The sequence below is a fragment of the Triturus cristatus genome, chromosome 5_2, assembly GCF_964204655.1.
Source record: "Triturus cristatus chromosome 5_2, aTriCri1.1, whole genome shotgun sequence".
In the NCBI taxonomy this organism is placed as follows: Eukaryota; Metazoa; Chordata; class Amphibia; order Caudata; family Salamandridae; genus Triturus; species Triturus cristatus.
Genome location: NC_140588.1, coordinates 373,458,796 through 373,478,961, shown reverse-complemented (window position 1 = coordinate 373,478,961; position 20,166 = coordinate 373,458,796). Strand labels below are relative to the sequence as shown.

The following is a 20,166-nucleotide window of genomic DNA, read 5'->3' as shown; positions in this document are numbered from 1 at the left end:
TTTAAACCTGAGAGATAGAAGAGCGGTGAGTTTTATATGTCATCGGGAACCTAATTACAATATAGGTAGAATTCAAACTGTAGACCTAACCTATTTTTATCCATCAATGGATTTAAGGAGTGATAATACTTGGTATCATGGGGAGCACAGGCTCAGACATAGAGGTAATGTCAGCCCAAATTTCAATATCCCTTTAGTAAATAGATTTCAAATCTTGCAGGGATTAGAAAATATTGACTGACTTAAGGGGCATAACAAACCCACTGATTTGATCACTAGTGAAAGGAGTGAGCCTAAGGACCAAGGGCTTCAAAGTACCATCACTGAATTAGAGACAGCTAAGGTGGTTCATATTAGTGAGAGCCCACAAATTGAGGAACCTTGCGGTAGAAAAACATCTCTCAATAGCAATAGTGATCTAGTGGTTGATCAATTTAGTGGGGAGGTATGGTCTTTTCTGAGCTGGAATATTGCAGGGTTGAGATCTAAACTGGGTAATGAAAACTGGGAAAAATTGCTAGGTAATTATGATGTTATTAGTCTCCAGGAAACATGGACAACTGAACCCATACATATTAATGGATTTAAAACATATTTCTCCCCAGCAGTAAGCTCACCTCATGGTAGGGCCAAAGGAGGTCTGTGTACCTATGTTTCAAATCTGTTAGCAGGAATTAAAACTGAGTTAGTTTTTAATAATGTGTATTATCACATTATAAGGATCACAATTAACAAAGGGTTTTCCTTAGTGTTGATTAATTTTTATGATAATATTCAAGGAGAAGACCAAGTGGATGTCTTCAGACTATTAGGTAGTAATATCACTTCGGCAATAGGGAGGAGGACCGAGGACACTTGTATTATTAACTGCCAAATATGCAGTAGCGCAGAGAGTGGGTTATGTGGGGTAAAATTAGATAGAGTCATTGGCTTTCGTCATTTTGAACATTCTGGACGAGGGGATTATTTAAATGAATTAATATTTGAGAATGATTTGGACTTTGTAAACAGGTTGATTAGTCCAGAAATCCCCTTTTTACCAACGTTTAATGGCAGAGGGGCAAACACAACCATTGATTATGCCTTAATGACTTCTAGTCATAGGGATATGTTACAGAGCTATAGCATTCTGGATTGCCCGCTTAGCGACCATTTTCCTTTAAGTTTTAAAATTAGTATGAGATTTAAGAAACATCGTGGTAGGGCCAAATCTAAAGTTATAATAGATAATATCACCATGGCCCTTAAAAATGGATATGCTCTAAAGTGGACAAAAATTTGCCCAGCAGACTTCCAGGAGAAACTAATAAAAAGTATGTTGCTCCAATTTTATGTATGTACAGATGAGAATGCCAATGATTCTGATATCATTAAAAATGTTTTATTGATTATTGCCCAAACAAGAAAGTTATTGTGGGTTGGGACTAGTGGTGGGAATACAAGGCAGAAGGGGTGGTTTGATTCAGAATGTACCAAGGCATATAAAAGTCTAAAGCATGCTATACATGCTACGGAGAAAGATATGGATTTAATTAGAAAGCGTAGGAATGTCTATAAGCAAACCCTTAAAAATAGGAAAAATGCTTTAAAGTTTGAAGCATGGGATGCTTTATGTGACGCCTCTTTAAGTAAAGACTCTGCCTTATTCTGGAAAGTTGTCAATGCCCCTTTTTTAAATTTCAGTCATGCAGACCCATTAGAGGTGGCAATTACAGAGTGTGAGTGGGCTGAATATTTTGCCAAGCTGTATTCCATTGTACAAGATAAGACGGAATGTATTAATGACAACACCCAAATGAGAGACTGTAATCAGATTAGTAGCCCATTCGAACCCGAAATAACAGTAATAGAAGTGCAGAATTGTATTGATGCATGTCTGGCGGGGAAAGCACCCGGCCCTGATGGGGTTCCTGTTGATTTATTTAAAAACAACAGGGAACTATGGGCCCCAATTCTTACACGTCAATTTAACGCTACTTTGGACAAAGGCCTCCTTCCATCGTGGTGTGAATCCCTGATAGCCCTATTTTTAAAAAGGGCGATCGTGAAAACTGTCAGTGTTACCGCCCAATATCACTCCTGGACTCTACTATTAAAATTCTAGGAAGGATAATTTTAAATAGATTACATGTATGGGCAGACGAAGCTAATATTTTAAGTGACCTACAGTATGGTTTTAGGAAAGGGCTCGGAACTATAGAACAGTGTTTGAATTTGCATATCTTAACTGAAAGATATACCAAAGCTAAAGAGGGACGAATGTTTTTAACTTTTGTGGATCTTACCTCTGCATTCGACTCTGTAACACATTGTAAACTTTGGTTAGTTATGAATAATTTGGGAGTAGACAAACAAATTATTAATTTTCTTAGAGATCTCTATGCAGGAGCATCGGCCAGAGTTAGATACGGAAAAAATGGTGAATGTACTAGATCTTTTGCAATCAAAAGGGGTGTACGACAGGGCTGTGTCCTGGCACCGTTCCTATTTACACTCTATATTAACAATGTGGAAACATTTTTGATAACTGAGTGTAGGGATGTACCGATGGTAGGAAGAAGATCAATCCCAATTCTGCTATATGCAGATGACGCGGTTCTGATGGCTAGAACACCGCAGGCCATGCAAAGAGTAGTTACATCCTTTGCTGATTTTATGAATCAGCTTGATTTAAGTATAAATTGCTCCAAGACATTTACCATGCACTGTGGGCCGGGTGCACAGAGAAAGAAAAAAGCAATTTATATTGGATCTACCCCAGTAGAGGATACTTTAACAGTCCCCTATTTAGGGGTTTTAATTGACAGTACGGGCCTATGGAACAATACAATCAAGACAAGGAAATTGTTGTACTGTAAATCTATTATGGCTTTAAAAAATTTTAGTCGAAAAATAGGGAGGAAGCCAATTAAAGAAATGTTGACTGTTTACAAAGCGACTTGCGTAGCTATTGTTACTTATGGGGCAGGCCTGTGGGGGCATGCAAACGTCAGCACTCTACAAGTGGTTGAAAATAATTTTATGAAATATCTTCTAGGGGTCCCACAGAGTGTCTCGACATATGTTTGCCATGTAGAACTTGGGGAGCCATATTTGGAAGACATAATAAAAACTGCACCAGTTCTACTATGGCATAGAATATGGACTGCAGACGAGTCTGGTTTAAACCGAATGATTATGGAAGATGCAATGGGTCTAGAGAAGTGTGAAAAAATTAGATGGTTGAATTATATTAATCATTTTTTCACACTATTAGGGATGGGGAATTACTACACAGATCCATCTATTCTATGTAATATATCTAGGAAATGTCTAAAAGAAAGATGTATGACCTATTTGCATGAGACCAGAACTAGAATAGAGATTAAGAAAACCACGGTGGTAGCCCATGAGCAAATTGTTTTCTGCAAGTATTTACAGCCATATCTAAAGTTAGTGATGAGTGATTATGAAAGGTTTTTGCTAATACGCTTCAGATTTAACTTATTATTTAGATCACTCAGCTTTCAAGCAATGAATAATTGGTCTAAACTTTTGAGTAAATGTCCCTGTGATGATTTATCAGTCCAATCTGACATGCATATACTTTTTTTCTGTAAATTTTATACTAGACCTAGGCGAATGTATGTTGTTCCTTTGCTGAAAATTATGGAAATTAATCGCTGTCGCCCGGCTTTTTTAGCTGTACAGAAATTGGATAGTATTTTAACAGTCGTATTTATTTCCTCATTCCTTAAAAATGTTTTTAAACTTCGGAAAACAATTGAGATCTGAACTTATGCAGTTTTTTCTATGTGTGGTGCCAATGACTGTTATTTTTATATATGTAATTTTGTCTTTTGTACTTTTATGGTTATTTTGTCTTAATAACCGAATAAAGTTTTGAATCTGAAAAATCTGAGTACGACCCCTGGTAGTTAGTTTTAATGTTGTGTTTATTACACTAGGAAGAGACACAGGGCATACACTCTAGGGTTTCATTATTTATGTGTTGGATTTCTTTGGCGTTTAGTTATCCTGCACAATCTGGCTGGTCCTTTTTTTTTTCCGACATTTGTTTTCTGTATTTTGGATGCAATTGGGAATCATGGGATTACCAAAAGGGCGCCTTTTGAGGGCCTAGACAGTGTTGCTCCTCCCACAGGGATAATGAGCCCCTAAGAATGGAACTGGTTGGTTTTCCTTCTTGTTTATCGTTTACATCCGTGGTTCTTTTGTTGTAAAGTGGTAGAGGCGACTGAGTGACTAAAGATGTAATAAGGGGGTATGGTACACCTTATAAGCCTCAGATTTCTAAGGTAGAGACGGCTGTATCTACCATCAATGTGTTTGTTTTTTCACTGCTCAAACCAAAGATACGCACTGTAAAAGGTTTACCACATGTATGATTATACATAGATTGTGAAATGTTTGTTTTGTAAAATAACAATTGCCAATAAAAAAAGATATTTCAGACCCATCTCCTATGCATGATCTCTATCTTCTTTGCTCTTTTTCCTCTGTCATTTCCTTATTGTTTCAACTTTTAGAGTTCATCTTGCTGCTGACGGGGTTTTTCACTTAGAGCTGTTATAGCAAATTAATGCAGAAGAATAATGTCCACTGATTTCTTATGATGTTCACAGCAATTTTATCCTCTGCTTGATTGGCATTTGAACTCTGCATTTCTCCTGTTGAATCAATAAACAGAAAATAAAAATCTGTAAGAAGCTCTGTCCATGGGGATTCACCCAGGTTTGGAAAGGAAGACAGATAATTCCTCTCTTGTGGAATTAAGGAGACTGGCTTTTCTAATGGAACTATATATCTTTGGATTAAATTCCGGCCCTGCTGTCTTCTCGGTAGCCATATATTACATGGCCCTCTTTTTTACTGGCCGGTTTAGCTATTCAGCTGAGCCCTGAAGGACTTTGTTTAGCATTATGTGGTCTAAGTATAAGTCATCGTCTATCTAGATTGAAATTTCAGACCTCCCGTACAATTTTGTGTCATGAGAGAGGAAGGTCGTGTTTATCTCTTTTTGTGTAACGGAAGATATTCCCTGTATGTCTTTACGTTCTGATTTTGGCGAGCTCCTCACCTCTGGTCTGTCTTGCCTTGCCGATAGTCTCCCTGTTTTATTTCCCTTTGAGTGTGTATGCTTTTTATATTCTTTATAATTAATTATAAAGAATGACACCTAAGCTGTTCCACCACTGTTGCATATTTCTCTCTCTCTGATGTCAGCTCTCTGTGTTGTCCTGAGTCCCTTTATTCCTATAGTTCCAAGTCTCTAATAGTAGCTTCTGATTTATTCAATTCCCCATTTAAAGTGTTTTTCGCACCCATTACTGTCCGTATACTGGCCTCCCCCCATGGCTACCCTGTATGCCTCCCACTCTACTAATCTGTCTAAGGCTGTGCTTTCATTTTTACTGAAACAGTTTTCAATTGTTTCTCTAATTGTTTGCCTAAATGCGTGGCTCCTCAATGGCAGTGCTTTGAAGACTCCAGATGAGAGCTATTGTTCATTGGGTACCCCAGGCCATGTTCAGCATTAGAGGATCGTGGTCAGAGCTTCTCTGCCCCATGTACTAGAATTGTATTATATCATGTTGGATACTTAAAAAACCTGGCAGGTCATATTCCCCTGAATGTAGTCTACTCCTTGCATCCACCAGCTCCCAATGTGCCATCCAGCGTCATGCACCATCCACCTCTGGGAGGCTGCCTGTACCTGGATACCTGTAATTGGTAGGCTTCAGCTATGCAGGTCAATGTTGAACTCACACTTAAATGTCCCATCCAAAAAGAATTAGACTTTGTGGCCATTGGGATAGGATTGCAGATCAAGTTGCCAGGAAGTCTGCTTGGTCTGTGTTTCAAGCATATATACTGCCTATTCCTATGTCTGTCCCATCTAGGTATCCCCTAACTATTGTGTACCTGTCCTCTTTGTGTTGGTGTACAGAACATTTAAGGGAGTCACGTGTCTAGCCCAGAGGAGTGTCCCCCTGGCTTGTTAAGTGTCTGCCGTGGAAAGCATTTGTCCCCTTTATTTAGACTGTAATAGCGCTTCATTCTGGATTTGATGTGTTTTCTACAAGAATACTATATTGTTTGTCCCTGCTTTTCAACAAAGTATGACTCTTAAAGGGCTTGGCACTAGCGCTTGTGATTCAAGTTGCAAGTTTATGTTAAATGGAGTAGGTCATGATAATAGTATTGTATATTCTGCTTATGCTATTATTTACTTTTATTCTTTCCCTTTGCCTCCCTGTTGAGTTTCACATACGTCAGCCAACCAAAACATCTCAAACCATTATCATGCAGTTTTTGAACCAACATGCAAACTTTCCCCTAACTCCCAAACCACAAGCCGTAGTTTATTCACATGCTTTCCTTTAGCTGGCCATCTTAAGGTTGACTCCATGTTCCAACTCCATGTTCTGTGGCGAGTGACCTTATTTAATTATGATACTGTCAAAATTCCTCTATGTGTTTCAAAAATTCCCCCCACTGATGAAGTTCCATCACCTCAATTCAATTATGCGCCAGTTTCTTTGGTTAAAGGGTCACTCCCGCATCGCTGTGGTCAATAGCCGAATGTCCCTGTATAACGGGGCCTGGCTATGGCAGACCTCCAATAGCACTACAGGGCTTCGCAGTTGATTGTTAATAATGACTTTCTTAGCGGTGGGTGGAACTTGTTTGCGTTATACAGCAGGATTAGATGGATTTAAAAAATGGGATGCAATAGGCATTACTGTGCTTGGAGATGTGTGGATGGGGTCATCTGAGGACATTCCAGGACTTGCAGATCCAATATGAATTCTCTCGCACCCAGTTTCACAAATATTTGGAACTACGTCATTACCTTATGCAGGATAACATCCCCTGCGAACACTGACATCCCAGAATTAAGCCCCCTGAAGGCCAAGATACAAGGTGGGAAGTTGGCCTTGTGCTGTATACCTGATCTACCTGTCTTTGGTTGCAAGCGCCTCAAACCGGTTCGCCATGCTGAGACAGAAGTGGAAAGTGTGGCTTGGTGAACTGGATGATACTGAGTGAAGGGAAGCTAGAATGACTACTAGGGAACTGGCTGTCTCTGCTCGCCTCTGGTTGGATCAGCTCAATTATCTCCACTTAACTTAAATGACCCCCCTAGCGACGCCACTGGGTGGATAGATGCCTCCAAGCCTCCTGGTTCAGCTGCCCCTCACCAGACTCTGATGTGTTCTATATGGTGTGGTTGGACTCGTTATTGGCAGGTGCTTGGTATGCCTTTGGACCTCAGCCCCAGAGTGGCTCTGCTAGGCCTTCTAGAAGATCTTGGTGGCCCATGTGCGGAGCGTACATTAGTCAGGGTCACCGCATTGGTGGCCAAACGCCCCATTGCTCGGAGATGGAAATCCCTACTGGTCCCCTGACTTGTGGAGTGGCGGGTGGGGTGGACTGGTGTGCCCAACAAGAAAAACCTATCTACACTGCAAGGGGCTGCCAGCATAAACATGAGAAGATATGGGGAAGGTGGTGGGAATACTATGGTCTCGATACGATAGGCCGAATATTGTCTCTACTAATGTTGCGGCGTCACCTGTAATAAAAAATGCTGATGAGTGCTGTTTTGTGTTTGAAAAATAATAATAAAAATTTGCATACAAAACAAAAAAGCCTGTCAGGAAAATGGTGGATATATTTCACTTTATGGACTTCGATGCTTTCCACTTTGATAGTTCCAAATTCCTGGCTTTCTGTAAAACAATGTCTATGTCCTAGTAGTGAAGCTGTCTGGTCTGGGAGGTGAAATTGGCGGGGGGTTCTACCAAGATTCTGTGTGCTCTGTCTAATGCATAAAACTATTTTTTAAGATATGTATATTATTTTGAGAAATTGTATACATACAACATTAAAGAAAATAAAGCGCATTGGGTACAGCAATTGCACAGTATCCCCCCTCCTTGGAGTATAGAATCTTTTCTTGTGTTTCCCCTTCCAAAGATGTATTGATTATCTGTTCAGAACAAGCTCAGCATATGCAAAGCACTCATGAACCTGGACTAATTTGTCCTTATTTTGTCTAGATTTAATTACATATCCCTGCATCCTTCTTTTTGTTAATCCTGATCAGTGAAGTCTCTCCATGGTCCCCATTATTTGTCATATTTCTTTGGGCAGCCTCTTGCTTTGTACACTTGTTCTGCTTGCATGCACTCGTTCATGTTTATAGCCCATTGCAACACTGAAGGCTCCTCTCCACTGTCCCAGAGTTGCACCTCATCTAATTTGGCTACAAAAAGGGCAATATTACAAACTGTCAGCATATACCTTAATATTGATTGGTCTCCCCTGATTCCCAAGCAGATTACCCATATATATTCATGTCCCATTCCATTTCAGTCCCTCTTGTGAGTTGTTGTTTTACCCAGAACATGTGTAGTCATGGGTATTACTGCAGTGTGTGGATGAGTGTGCCCCTTTGTCTGCTCCCTCTGAGACATGTATCGTTCTCTAATTTCCCTCTATTAAGTAAGCGAGTAGGATGTAATATGCTCTATGTACTATTTTTTAGTTGTATCAGATTGAAACATGATCTTATTGCCACTTCCCTGGGGTGTCTACATTCCTCCACCTAGTCTGCACCTTCCAGGAACCATAGATCATGTTCCCATTCTATCCTGAGGCTTTCCAACTGTGTTTAATCTTTTATCGTTAGTGTTTGGTAGGTTTGCGATATGGCATGTCTGGCCTGCCAGTACCCTGTACTCCAGCAGACATTCACCGCTATGTCTTGCAGTTTGTTCGAGTATTTGGAAAATGCATATCGGATTTGGAGATATCTATAATATTGGGAGTCTTCAAGTTCATATTTGTCTCTCCGATCCTCAAATGTCACCATCTCATTTAAGCCCCAGAGGTTGTCCGCCCTAGAAAAGAGCAGCAGGTCCCATTTAGAAAACCCATCTACATCCTTAGGGCGGACAATGTTCTAAAGACCCCATACAGGTATCTTCTTGGTGACTTTGTCTAACCATCCCATGTCGTGAAGTGCCTTTTTCCATAGGCTATTGACTGTTTGGCTGCTGTGTGGGGTATTTACCACCCCGGTCATACAGCCCTTTTTCTGGCCCTGCGCATGCATCAATCTTCTATCTGCCATAATGGACACCAACAATTGTGCTCCCAGTGAGAGTGTACCAGATCTGGCAAAGCTATACCCCCGTCATAAGGGCCTCTCATTAGCGAAGTGAGTGTTCTTATTGGAGGCCCTGTGTTCCATACAGGCGTTCTCGTTATGGTATCAACATTGTGGAACTGCATAGCATGCCCCCGGGTGCTGTAAGTGAGCTGTAGGATAGTAATACTGGAATTCCAGTTCTGCAAGGCAATACTGCCACATATCCTCTGCAACTCGGCAGGTCAGCATTTATAGGAATATAGGTAATGTAATCATCTTGTAGAGCGCCAATCGTTCAAGCACTGATAATTGCAGTTTCCTCCAATGGTCTAAATCAGCCATATAGTCCTGAGGGACTCGGTCCAGCTTGTGATGTAGAAATTGTTCCTGGTCGCCAGTAACAAAGATCTCCAAATATTTAAAACCTACCCTCATCCATTGTATAGGGGAGACCCGAAGGGGGATGCCAGTTAATTAGTGGATAGCCTATGGATTTATGCCAATTTATGTCTAATACATAAAACTTAGGGCGCCACTGCAGTCTCCATCCAGCTTTCAAGGTAACCAAGCTTGTCCCACCCCTCCACTTTTTCTGGAAGGCCTATTACCCTGATATTTTACTGCATTGCTCTCTCTAGGCATCTTCTTGACTCTGTAAGGTCCTGCAACTTGTTTTTGCAATTTCCGCCATGCTTGGGTTTAGTTATGCCAGGAAACCATTCAAAAAAGTTCAAAAAAAGAAAACTTACAACCGCTCCTTCTCCGGCCTTGTCCCTAGAATTTGGAACACTCTACCTCTGGAAATCAGGACTAACTATCTGCACATGTCAAAAAAGAAGCAAAAAAACTCTTTATGTATAGATTCCTTCACCAGGAACGATGAACCTTCTTCAGCCTGATTAACGTTGCGTGGACTTCCAAAGGCTCTTAGAACTAATAAGCCTAATGATAAACTGTATATATGTACCTCCATGGTTATTCCTTCTCTGATTGTCATTTGCTTTTTCTCCTTTCCTGATATTGTATGACTTGATAGCAATTTGTACTGCACTCTGATACCCGTATGGGTCATGTTTGCGCTATATAAAACTCCAAAATAAATAAAAGTAGTTTCAGTTACCCTTTACCCTTCCTGCTAATTTTCGATGGTCACCTCGTCATAGCCAAATGTAATTGATGGCAGTGTCAATCTTGGTTTCAAGCACCCTTCTGGATGAGATGATTGCTTCCAATATTCTGTCCAGTTGGTCTGTCTTTGTTCCCTTCTCTTTTTCATTAACAGCTTCCAAAGTGGGTTTCTGGACATCTGACCTACGTTTGGTTTTCAGACCGCTTGAGAGTGGGCACAACTGGCCCGGCTTCTCTTTTTGTACTCTGAGCGATTCCCTATTATCTGGTAATTATGGGATGGTGTTTACAATGTTACAATGTTAGACCAGTAGTGGCCTCGACTTACAATAATAAGATCAAAGGTTCTCTGCCTCAAATATTTTTTCCTTAATAACAAATGAATCAGGAAGACAAGAAAGTTAAATGCTCACAGTTCTTTAGTGAAATGTGCATCAGCAAATAATCCTTTGCCAAGTGTACTAGAAATGGGGTAGGTCCATATTTTTGTGCTTGACTTCTGACAAACAATTGATATAGGGAGGCACGAATCCATATTGGCATTCTACAGTAAAAATGGGGAGGCTCCAGTCCAAATAGCTTTCTGCAATGTAATGTTATGATACATAGGAAACATAGATGTTAGATGTAACATATAAGAAATGTCTTGCACCGCTTACTCTTTCTTTTGGATTGCACTGATTCCCCTTGCGATACAAAATGCCTTAAAGTTTAGCAGCATACATGCATCAGTTTACTGTCCAATTAACTTAAACATTATAAAGTTTCTAATCACTTGCTTGTTTTACTTTACTAGGTTGCTTCATTTGAAGAAATTGTACAGTGTGCTGACCAAAGGCTGGAGTTGTACCGCTCCCAGATTTCACAGTAGGTATTGTCTTGTGTATCATAATCGCCATGGTTTGTTTAACCTCTGTATTAAAACAATATCAGTATTCTAAAAGTGACCCATGGTATTTATCAATGGGAGGTAGTGCTTTAACTAAATTTAAGTCTTCTGTTACTTGTGGGAAATACATGGAGATGTGCCTGTACATTAGTGCTGATATTTAAGTTGGGTACTGCCAAAAATGAATTGTACTGATACATGGAGCAAAGAGATTTAAAACCAAATTTGACCAAGACGTTTGTAATGATCTGTGGACGGGACGGGGTAGGGCCAATAAAAAGAGTGATTCTGTGAGGGATTTTAAGTCGGCTGAAGTCCCAAGATTTTCCTATCTAGGTATATTGTTTTCTTACAACAGCAATTGGAGTCCGCATGTAGAGCAGACAAGACTCAAATGGATTCGAACTGTGGAGGCTATTTTTAGATTTTCTAATAAGATAGGCAGCAGACCCATACGTGATATGCTCAAACTATATAGCAGTAAGTGCATACCAGTAGCAACTTATGGTGCTATAGTGTGGGGCAATGCCAATGCCCCCACATTACAAACCTATGAAAATTAATTTTTCTGCCGCTTCGTTGGCAGTACCTAGGTCTACGTCTGTGTATTTATCATTTGGAATTGGACAGGCTATATGTTACTGACATAATACAAGTGAGAGTTTTATGTTCTTGATATAACATCTGGTGCAAGAAGGGAACAACGTTTATCAGGAACATAACTGAGGATTGTTTTGCCTTAAAAATCTATAATAAAATTCCATGGTTAGCCTATATGGATAAGTTACTCAAAGGTGTTGATGAAGATCTGTCATTTATAAAACCTGCGAGATAATTGCAATATGTAAAGAAAGAAGTTAAAATGATTTATTTGGAGAAACAGTGCCAAGATAGAGATAGCAGAGAAGGGAAAAAATAAGTGTGTCAAGACATGGGTCTAGGATAACCTTCTCAGGGCTACCAGAATACCTAGTCAAAGTAACAAATGTGCAAGATAGATTTTATTTGACTAGGATGCGGTTGGGCATAATAATTCATGATCTTGTGGCATTTCCAAGACATGAAAATGGAAAAAAAGCTATTCACAGATTTCCATGCGATGGGAAAACCACCCAGTCTATGATGTACTTAATGCTCTTTTGTCAGTTTTATCAAGATATTAGGTGGACATTTCTATGACCAATTTTTGTAACTAAGAAACTTTTCTTTTATAAGGATGCAATTCATTTTATATGTACTCTTGAAAATGAAATAGCATGCCGAGCTGTTACAAGTTTTATTACCCAGGCTGTAAAAAGAAGGAAATCCCTTGTACATTTGGATGAATTGGTCTATGAAGAAGATTGAAAGATGGTTTCAGATTCATAAGTCTTTTTAACTTTGAGATAGTAGGAGGATTATTAACGATGGGTTTTATCAATTATCTAATTGAATGAGTTTTTAAATTATAATGTATGGAACTAAGTTTAACATTTCATTCTGTGATACTTTTTTATGTACTTTTATGGATCTACAAAAAGATCCAGAATAAAGTATCTTGAATTGAATTTGAATTGTACTGATTCTCAGAAAAATGCTTTCATTCTAACTTGAACAGAGTAGCAGTTATTCATAGGGCATTTTCTATCACCTTATGAAATAAAACAGTTAGGCCTGGAGTGGAGTTTAAATATTGATACAGGTGAGAAAATGTTTTGTGCTGCCCAAGACTTACTCCCAAAGCTGCAAACTTGGTTAAAGCATAGTTTTAAGGAAGAATCTGTTATGTAAAAAAAAGTACTTTCTTAACAGTTATTCACCATTGCCTGGGGTTTTGAGCTCAGGTTCCTTTAATTGAATTCCTAATAGTGGGTTTGAACCTTTTGGTGTGTATATTTGCCTGTTGATAAAAAAATAGATGAAGCAACGAATGGTAATTTTGAACTTAATTGAATACATCTACAGGCATGTCTGGGGTTTATTACACTATGTGTTATCCCTATTATAGGATCTATTAGCTCTCTTTTCTATTCTTGAATTATGGTACTTCCCTCACCATGTGTACTATGTTAGGTTTTGTGTGGGGAATGGCTTCGGCACAGAGTATATTTATAATGTAATGTGTTGCAATAAATAGATTTCTAATTGAGCTACAAATATAAATAGCATTATACATTAATTCCCCAGACAAAATAAAGTTCAAGTCTAGTAAAGCGCTTCATGACTATGTAAGACCATCCTCTCATTGATTATGACCTTGAGTCAGACATATGTGAAGGATCTAGCAGGGACCCCGGATGCTGTGTGTGTGCTGTAGGACAGTAGTATTGGAATTTAAGCTCTGCAAGGCAAGGCAATACTGCCACATATACTCTTCATCCCAGCAGGACAGCAAACAAGGGACAAGATGTCAACTGAAACCCAGGGTTGCATTGGCACTGAATGAGTGCATGGTCTTCCTCTATAGGTAAAGTAGCAAATTTGAATCTCACTGATGGTCTTTTAATGTGTTTGTGAAGTTGGATGCAGAGGAGATCGATTTTGAAAGAATATTATCTGTTACTTATCAGGGCATTTTTCCTTACCAAAAACAAGCAGATGTCAATAGGTTGGAAGCGAGGCAGCTGCTGTTCTTATTTTCAAGTATTAGCGACAGCAGAGAATGGAGATTAAGGCTGCATTGACACAAGGCTTGCCTGACATCATGCAAGTATGGAGGAGTAGTTTAAAGAATGGAGCTGGTATGGAGAAAGAGCATTGATCCTGATCATCCTAGCAAGATCATGGCTCTGGACAACTGAGAAGACACTGTCCTAAGGGGTCAGCAGCTGGTGCTGGCCCCTGTCTCCCCCTTTGTATATCTGCCGTATGCTGCCTCAGCAATTGTTTGTTGTACAGGAGTGCAGTACAGATAGGCTATAAAAGCAGGCTGTGAGAATGTCTTTGCCTATGACTGTGCTGAGGGCTCACAACCTCGGATGGCGGGCCAGCAAAGTGGAAACAGAAGCTCCATCATAAGCCTGGCTAGAAAAACATGATGGAAGCACAACAGGCATTGACGCCGCCTGGCGCTGCAGCAAAAGATGGCTACAATTGATGAGCACACCTCAGTTACTGTCCAAGAAGTGCCTGACTTGTCAGGAATTCTCAGGGATAAAACATCCTGCCTCTAAATGGAGAAATGAATACCATAGGTCACCACAGAGTGTTGACCATATACTACTGAGGTCTGGGCAGAAGAGACAGACACACTAATATATCATAAACCCAGAGATTACACTGAAGGGAAGCCCAACCTAATAGATGTACACTAGAAGGGCACATAGGAACCACAAGTCACAGTGTATTACTGATAACAAGGCAACTTATTTAGGAGGTAACAGATTGGATTTGATCACTGAAGGATCTTCATGAGTGAAAGTAGTACACTGTAACAGAATTAACTCATCAAACCAAGAATTTGCACTTGTTCTATGCATTTATTGCGAGACTGATAGACTTTGAAAGTCATTTCGAACCCCAAATCTACTTGGCCCACACTGGCATTGCCTAATGATTTTGGTAACCAAAAGTGTAACAATGTTATACTTGTAGACAAGGCCACTGAAAACTCAGATGCACCAACAGATGGAATTGTGTATTGCTAGCTATTTAGACACGGTACTACTCTAGAAGTCAAGATACATACAATGGCATTGGCATTGGCTGTAACACTTTTAAGGGCAGTCAAAGGAAAATGGTGTGTGGCTAACTAAACCCACACTATCAGCAGTGAAGCCTGAAGTTGTTAAGCTAAGAAACAATTTGACATCGGGCAAGAACGGATGCGCTTTCTGGAATTCCGCACTGAATACGCTGATAGGTGGACCAGACTTATAGTCCTGTAGTTGGATTCTTGGAACAGGTTGAAGGCCTGAGTGCAAATATGTACTTGTGGGAATGGTTGAGTGGTACACTAGCATCAAAAACGTACAAAGTTCTTCTTTGGAAAGCGTGCTCGTAGAGCCCCTGTGTTGTTGACCCTCGCTCAGGTGTCCCACCTAGACTCTTCGTAGGATGACTTACTGCCCTGCGTGGACAGGCACACAATCATTCAGTGTGCTAGACTGAACTGTCTTTTCATGGTTGAGAACACTCAGGAGTTGATCTCCAATTGTAGAGTTGCAGTACAAGCACAAAGGCAACTATGTTATACCTAGTTCTTGAATATGTCATTTCCAGCCAAACTTAAAGTCATAGGGAATGGCAAGTCTCATATTTTCACTTACACAGAAACAGCTCTGAATTGGCTGAAGAGGATGTAGAAAGCAGAGTGCCCACAAAGGCCTGATTGAATCTAGATCGCAGCCATATTGCAAGAAGAGGAGCCGCAAACCCAATGGGCCAATAGCTACTCAATATTGGAGGATAGGGCGGTGACGGCACACTGGCCAGCGACTTTGATGATGGTAATGGCAATGGAATAAAGAGTCTGGAAATCCCCATCTGAATGCACACTGTGGTCACACCAATGGTGTCTGAGATGGGTCTGTGACTCCCCTCCACCCTCCCCCTGAACCCACCCAACAGTGCAGACCTCCTGAAGGTTGGCCATAATGAATGACAATGCACGTTGTTCTAGGGGAGATCGTCAACAGATAAATGTTCCCATTTGATATGTTTGCTGGACCGTTCTATTCCCCCCAGAGGATGGGAAGAATTGTTTATAACATTGGTTAATTTGGGAAATGCTGAGAAACTTGGACATGTTTAGGATAATGTGGCATTGAAAAATGAGGGTAGGAGATAGTTCCTTCCGATATGGTAAAGTGATGAGTGTTATCTGACTTACATGGAAATTGATACACCATAGCCACCAAATAGTAATTGAAGTTGGTAAGATGGAACATTAGGGGAATGGATAGCCCAGCTAAACAACAGAGTGTAGGCATTCATGCAATGCAGGGGTGCACATTTTACTTTTTCACCCAAACCCATCCTAGAGGGAACATCATAAACCAGCAGGTGATACATATAGATGAGGAAGCTATTCTGTGGCAATAACCGAGAGACTAGATGGTAAACCACTGTAGGATGTAGACTTATTCTCCCTAAATATATGTATGGCGCACATACAATTGCTGGATACTTATGTACTGACATTTTTGGGGGAACGGGAAGTCTATAACTATGCCCGCCTATGACCTAGCTAGGACCTAGACAGGTCACTTCCACCCACTCCTAATTGTTAACAAGAAACAGGTAGTTGATGTCATTCAGTGGATAACTAAAAGGGGGATTCATGATCTTTTGTGTCTCCCCTATTTAGAAATTGCATACAAGACTGGAGAGATTCCTAACATCATGTTTGGTATGGCACTGTGATCAAACCTAAATATCACTACAGAACTGATTCAGATCATTGCCCTCCACTACTCACAATGAGATGGGGCAATATATTGCATATGTCCCTATGTGGTGATTTCTGGTAGTGGCACTACATGACGCAACCTCTCAGAGTACGATCACTGTGATCATTTCTAATTAAAAGTAAGGGACAGTGAGTAGTCGAGAAACTGAAAAGCAAGCATTCAAAGTGGTCCCATGAAGTACCGGCATCAATAATCCTAGGACAACACTGACAAGAGACATTGAAAAGATAGAAATGAAACAATGCATGCTGGATAAGGCAACAGTAAGTAACACTGAATGTTGGAACACTCTGCATGAATGCAGACAAAAATATGAGGAGGCTGTTCAGAGACTGCAATGCCTAGGCTAAATAAATCGGGCTGGCTCCGGGCATGCCTCTTGTCAGCAGAAGTTTCAAAGTTAGCATTGATGATATTGAGGGGGATGATGGAGAACTGTACTACACACAAATGGAAATCAGCCATATCTTTGCTAGTTACTATACTACAATTTACAAAATAACATCAGAGACCATCTATAGGACTTCCTACATACTGAAATGCTCCTTACTTTAGCTGAAGAAAATACATTGGAATTGGAAGCCCCAGACCCTCTGCAAGAGGTCAAACATGGTATTAAATTAATAGGTGCAGACTTTTTGCCTTCATCCTCCTGTTTTCTGAACTCATTTCTGTTTTAGAACGCTGCACACATTCTCACTGCTAACCTGTGCTAAAGTGCTTGTGCTCTCCTTAAAACATTGTAGAATTGACTTACACCCAATTGGCATATTTAATTTACTTGTAAGTCTCTAGCAAAGTGGTATTACAGGTCCCCGTGTCTATAAATTAAAGGCTACTAATGGGTTTGCAGCACTGATTGTACAACCTACTCAAACAGCTGTTTAAACATGTCCCAGGCCTGCCATTTCAGCCTGGGTGTGCAGTTTTTAAACTGCCATTTTGACCCGACCAAATACATTTCTTACCAGGCCAAACCTCCCATTTCAATACATACATTCACCCTAGGATAGGCTCAACACAGCTTAGAGGACAGGGTGCAGTCTATTTGAAAAGTTTGACATGTACTTTTAAGGTTTATATGTCCAGGTAGTGAAAAACTCTTACATTTGTTTTTCACTACTGTAAGGCCTAATTCTCTCATAAAATAACATTCAACTGATTACAATTAACAAGTGATAATTTTCAATTGGGAGCGGATAGTAATATCAAGTTTGTTTTCTAAAGAATTGTAATTAAAAGCCCTCTTTAATGATAAAGTCTGATTTTTAGTCACAATTCTGAAAATGCCGCTTTTAGATAGTTGTTCCTAACCATTTAGTGCCTGCAGACTGATCCTGGGTCACATGACTAGGTGTAGCTGGCAGATGGCCTTTGTGTATTGCTCCCAGACATTGAGGCAAAGGGAAGATAGGTGTTGGCAGGATGGGCCACTCCAAGTTAACGAGAAGGAGGAGCTGGCACCTACCACACGTACACATCACAAAGGCTCTGCCTGATCACTCTCACAAAGGGTTTGACTTTGGTCTTTTGTGACCCCAGACAAGCTGGTGCCAGGACAGGGAGGCAGGGAATGCCTGACACCTCTGTTAAAAACCTCCGAAAGCTTCCTCCACTTTAAGTGGGCTCCAGGTATAAATATTAGACCTCACACGCAACTCTTCAGTACACTTCTCGACCCGTGGACTCTGCCATAAAGAAAGACTGCTGTGCTGCTAAAAGAACGGCTACTCTGCTGGACTGCTGCCCGGACTGCTGTACTGACCTGCTGCCCTCTTGCCTTGGTGAGAAGGACTGGACCTGCATCTCTAAACCCAGGACCCTAGAGTAATCCCAGGGGCTAGCTGGCAGGCCTCCTGATCAGAAACCTCAGGGACAGAACAGGTTTTCAACAATCTAGAATGCAGCACATGTACATATGTGAGTCTTGCCTCCAAAGGGGTGCCACCCTAGTCTTGGACCCCTGGAAGTTGACCTAAAGGTGCTCTCCCAGCCCACGTGTGGATTCAGCAAAACAGACACATCTCCTCTGCGGCACATCTCCAGCAGAACCGGCGCTTCGCCTTTGCTGCTTGACACATCGCCCTCAGAACTGATGCATCTTTTCCACTGTGCGGACTTCCCTGGCGCAAGGACATCAAGTCGCCCAACGCAGCCCATCAGAACTATCACTGCAGGACACATCTCCACACAAGGACATTACCTCACACTTTGCAGCTATCCCGGAACCGTCTCTGTGTGACGCATTTCCTCGCTAGGACCCTACGTCACCTCTGCTGCACAATGCACCCTCAACGCCAGACTCCGCACCTCTTGGCAACCAGGATTTAATGTGCTCTTGTTCAGCGGGCCTGACTGGGTCCCTGTAGCTGGTCTGCACTCCCTCATGGTCGGCCTGAACTTGTGACTTTGTTCTGGTCCAGCGTGACTAAATAACCACAGCTGGGGCCTTGTGCATTTTGGCATTATTTCCATTTAAGCCTTTAAAGATGCATATCTCCAATTGTACTGTTGAGATTTTTGTCGTCTCGTTTTGATTTATTTATTACATTTTCTAAATTGGGGTGAGATTTTTCTTGTGTTGTGTTTTCACTTTATTACTGTTTAAAGTGCTGCATAATTACTTTACACATTCAATCTAATTTAAGCCTGACTGCTCCGTACCCCGCTACCAGAGGGTTGAGCACAAGTTAATTTGAGGGTTGTTTGTGACTTCACTCTGACAAGGATTGTACCTTGAGTAGGGTGTCGCCCCCCTCAACCACTAACTCAATTTCTTATCAGGTAGGAGTAAAACCCCTGGTTTAGACAGCTTTCCGGCTGAATTTATAAGACATTTGACAAGCTATTGGCCCCTGGACTTCTGAACGAGTACAGCTCTTCACTTAACACGAGTAGACGTCCTCTGAAAACACTAGAAACATTCATAATGGTGGTCCCGAAGCCTGATTGGGACTGGCTAGAACAGACCATGTAGAGACTCCTTTTCTTGCTAAATTTAGATTATTCCAAGATCCTAAGCAATAATTTAGCAAATAGGCTATTATCACTGCTCTATGTATTAATACATCCTGACCAAAATGGAATAATCCCAGAAAGAAGCAACGCACCCAACTTAAAGAGACTGACACACTAGATGGCAATCATATCAGTAACCGAACAAGGCACCTCATTGCATCACTGGATATGGAAAAATCATTTGACATACTGAGGTGGGATTACTCCCTAAAACGTTTGGGGGTCCCTATGGTTTCGCAGGCCTTAATCCTGTTGGTGGTTAAGGGTACTGTCAGTGAAGCCTGCATGACACTTCATGGTTTATGTTGCTACTGTTGTAAGATTGCACCTCTTGTTGTTTCATATTCTTGACAGTTTCTAATTTGTATACAGACGAAGGGGATAACCTACATCTAGACAGGAGATTACTTCAGTATAAAAGCGATCCCTTTTGGGGCAATGCAAGACCTGTATTTTCTGTTCTGTTTTGAAAGTTGAATAAGGATCTATTTACAAAAAAATAATTCCTAAAATGTATAAATTTTGTCCTGGAATTTAAATGTTGGATTCAGCTAGAAAATGCTGCCCTAACCCCAAGAATT

At 40.8% G+C, this 20,166-nt stretch overlaps 1 protein-coding gene across 1 annotated transcript in view; it reads left to right on the top strand.

Annotated features, from left to right (window-relative positions):
- Positions 1–20,166, top strand: part of CAGE1 (cancer antigen 1) — a 498,804-nt gene that overhangs the window by 433,258 nt on the left and 45,380 nt on the right. Inside the window, exon 8 of the mRNA XM_085606352.1 lies at positions 11,085–11,155. Within this exon, the coding sequence (XP_085462478.1) occupies positions 11,085–11,155 (71 nt within the window). The remainder of the gene's footprint in view (positions 1–11,084; positions 11,156–20,166) is intronic.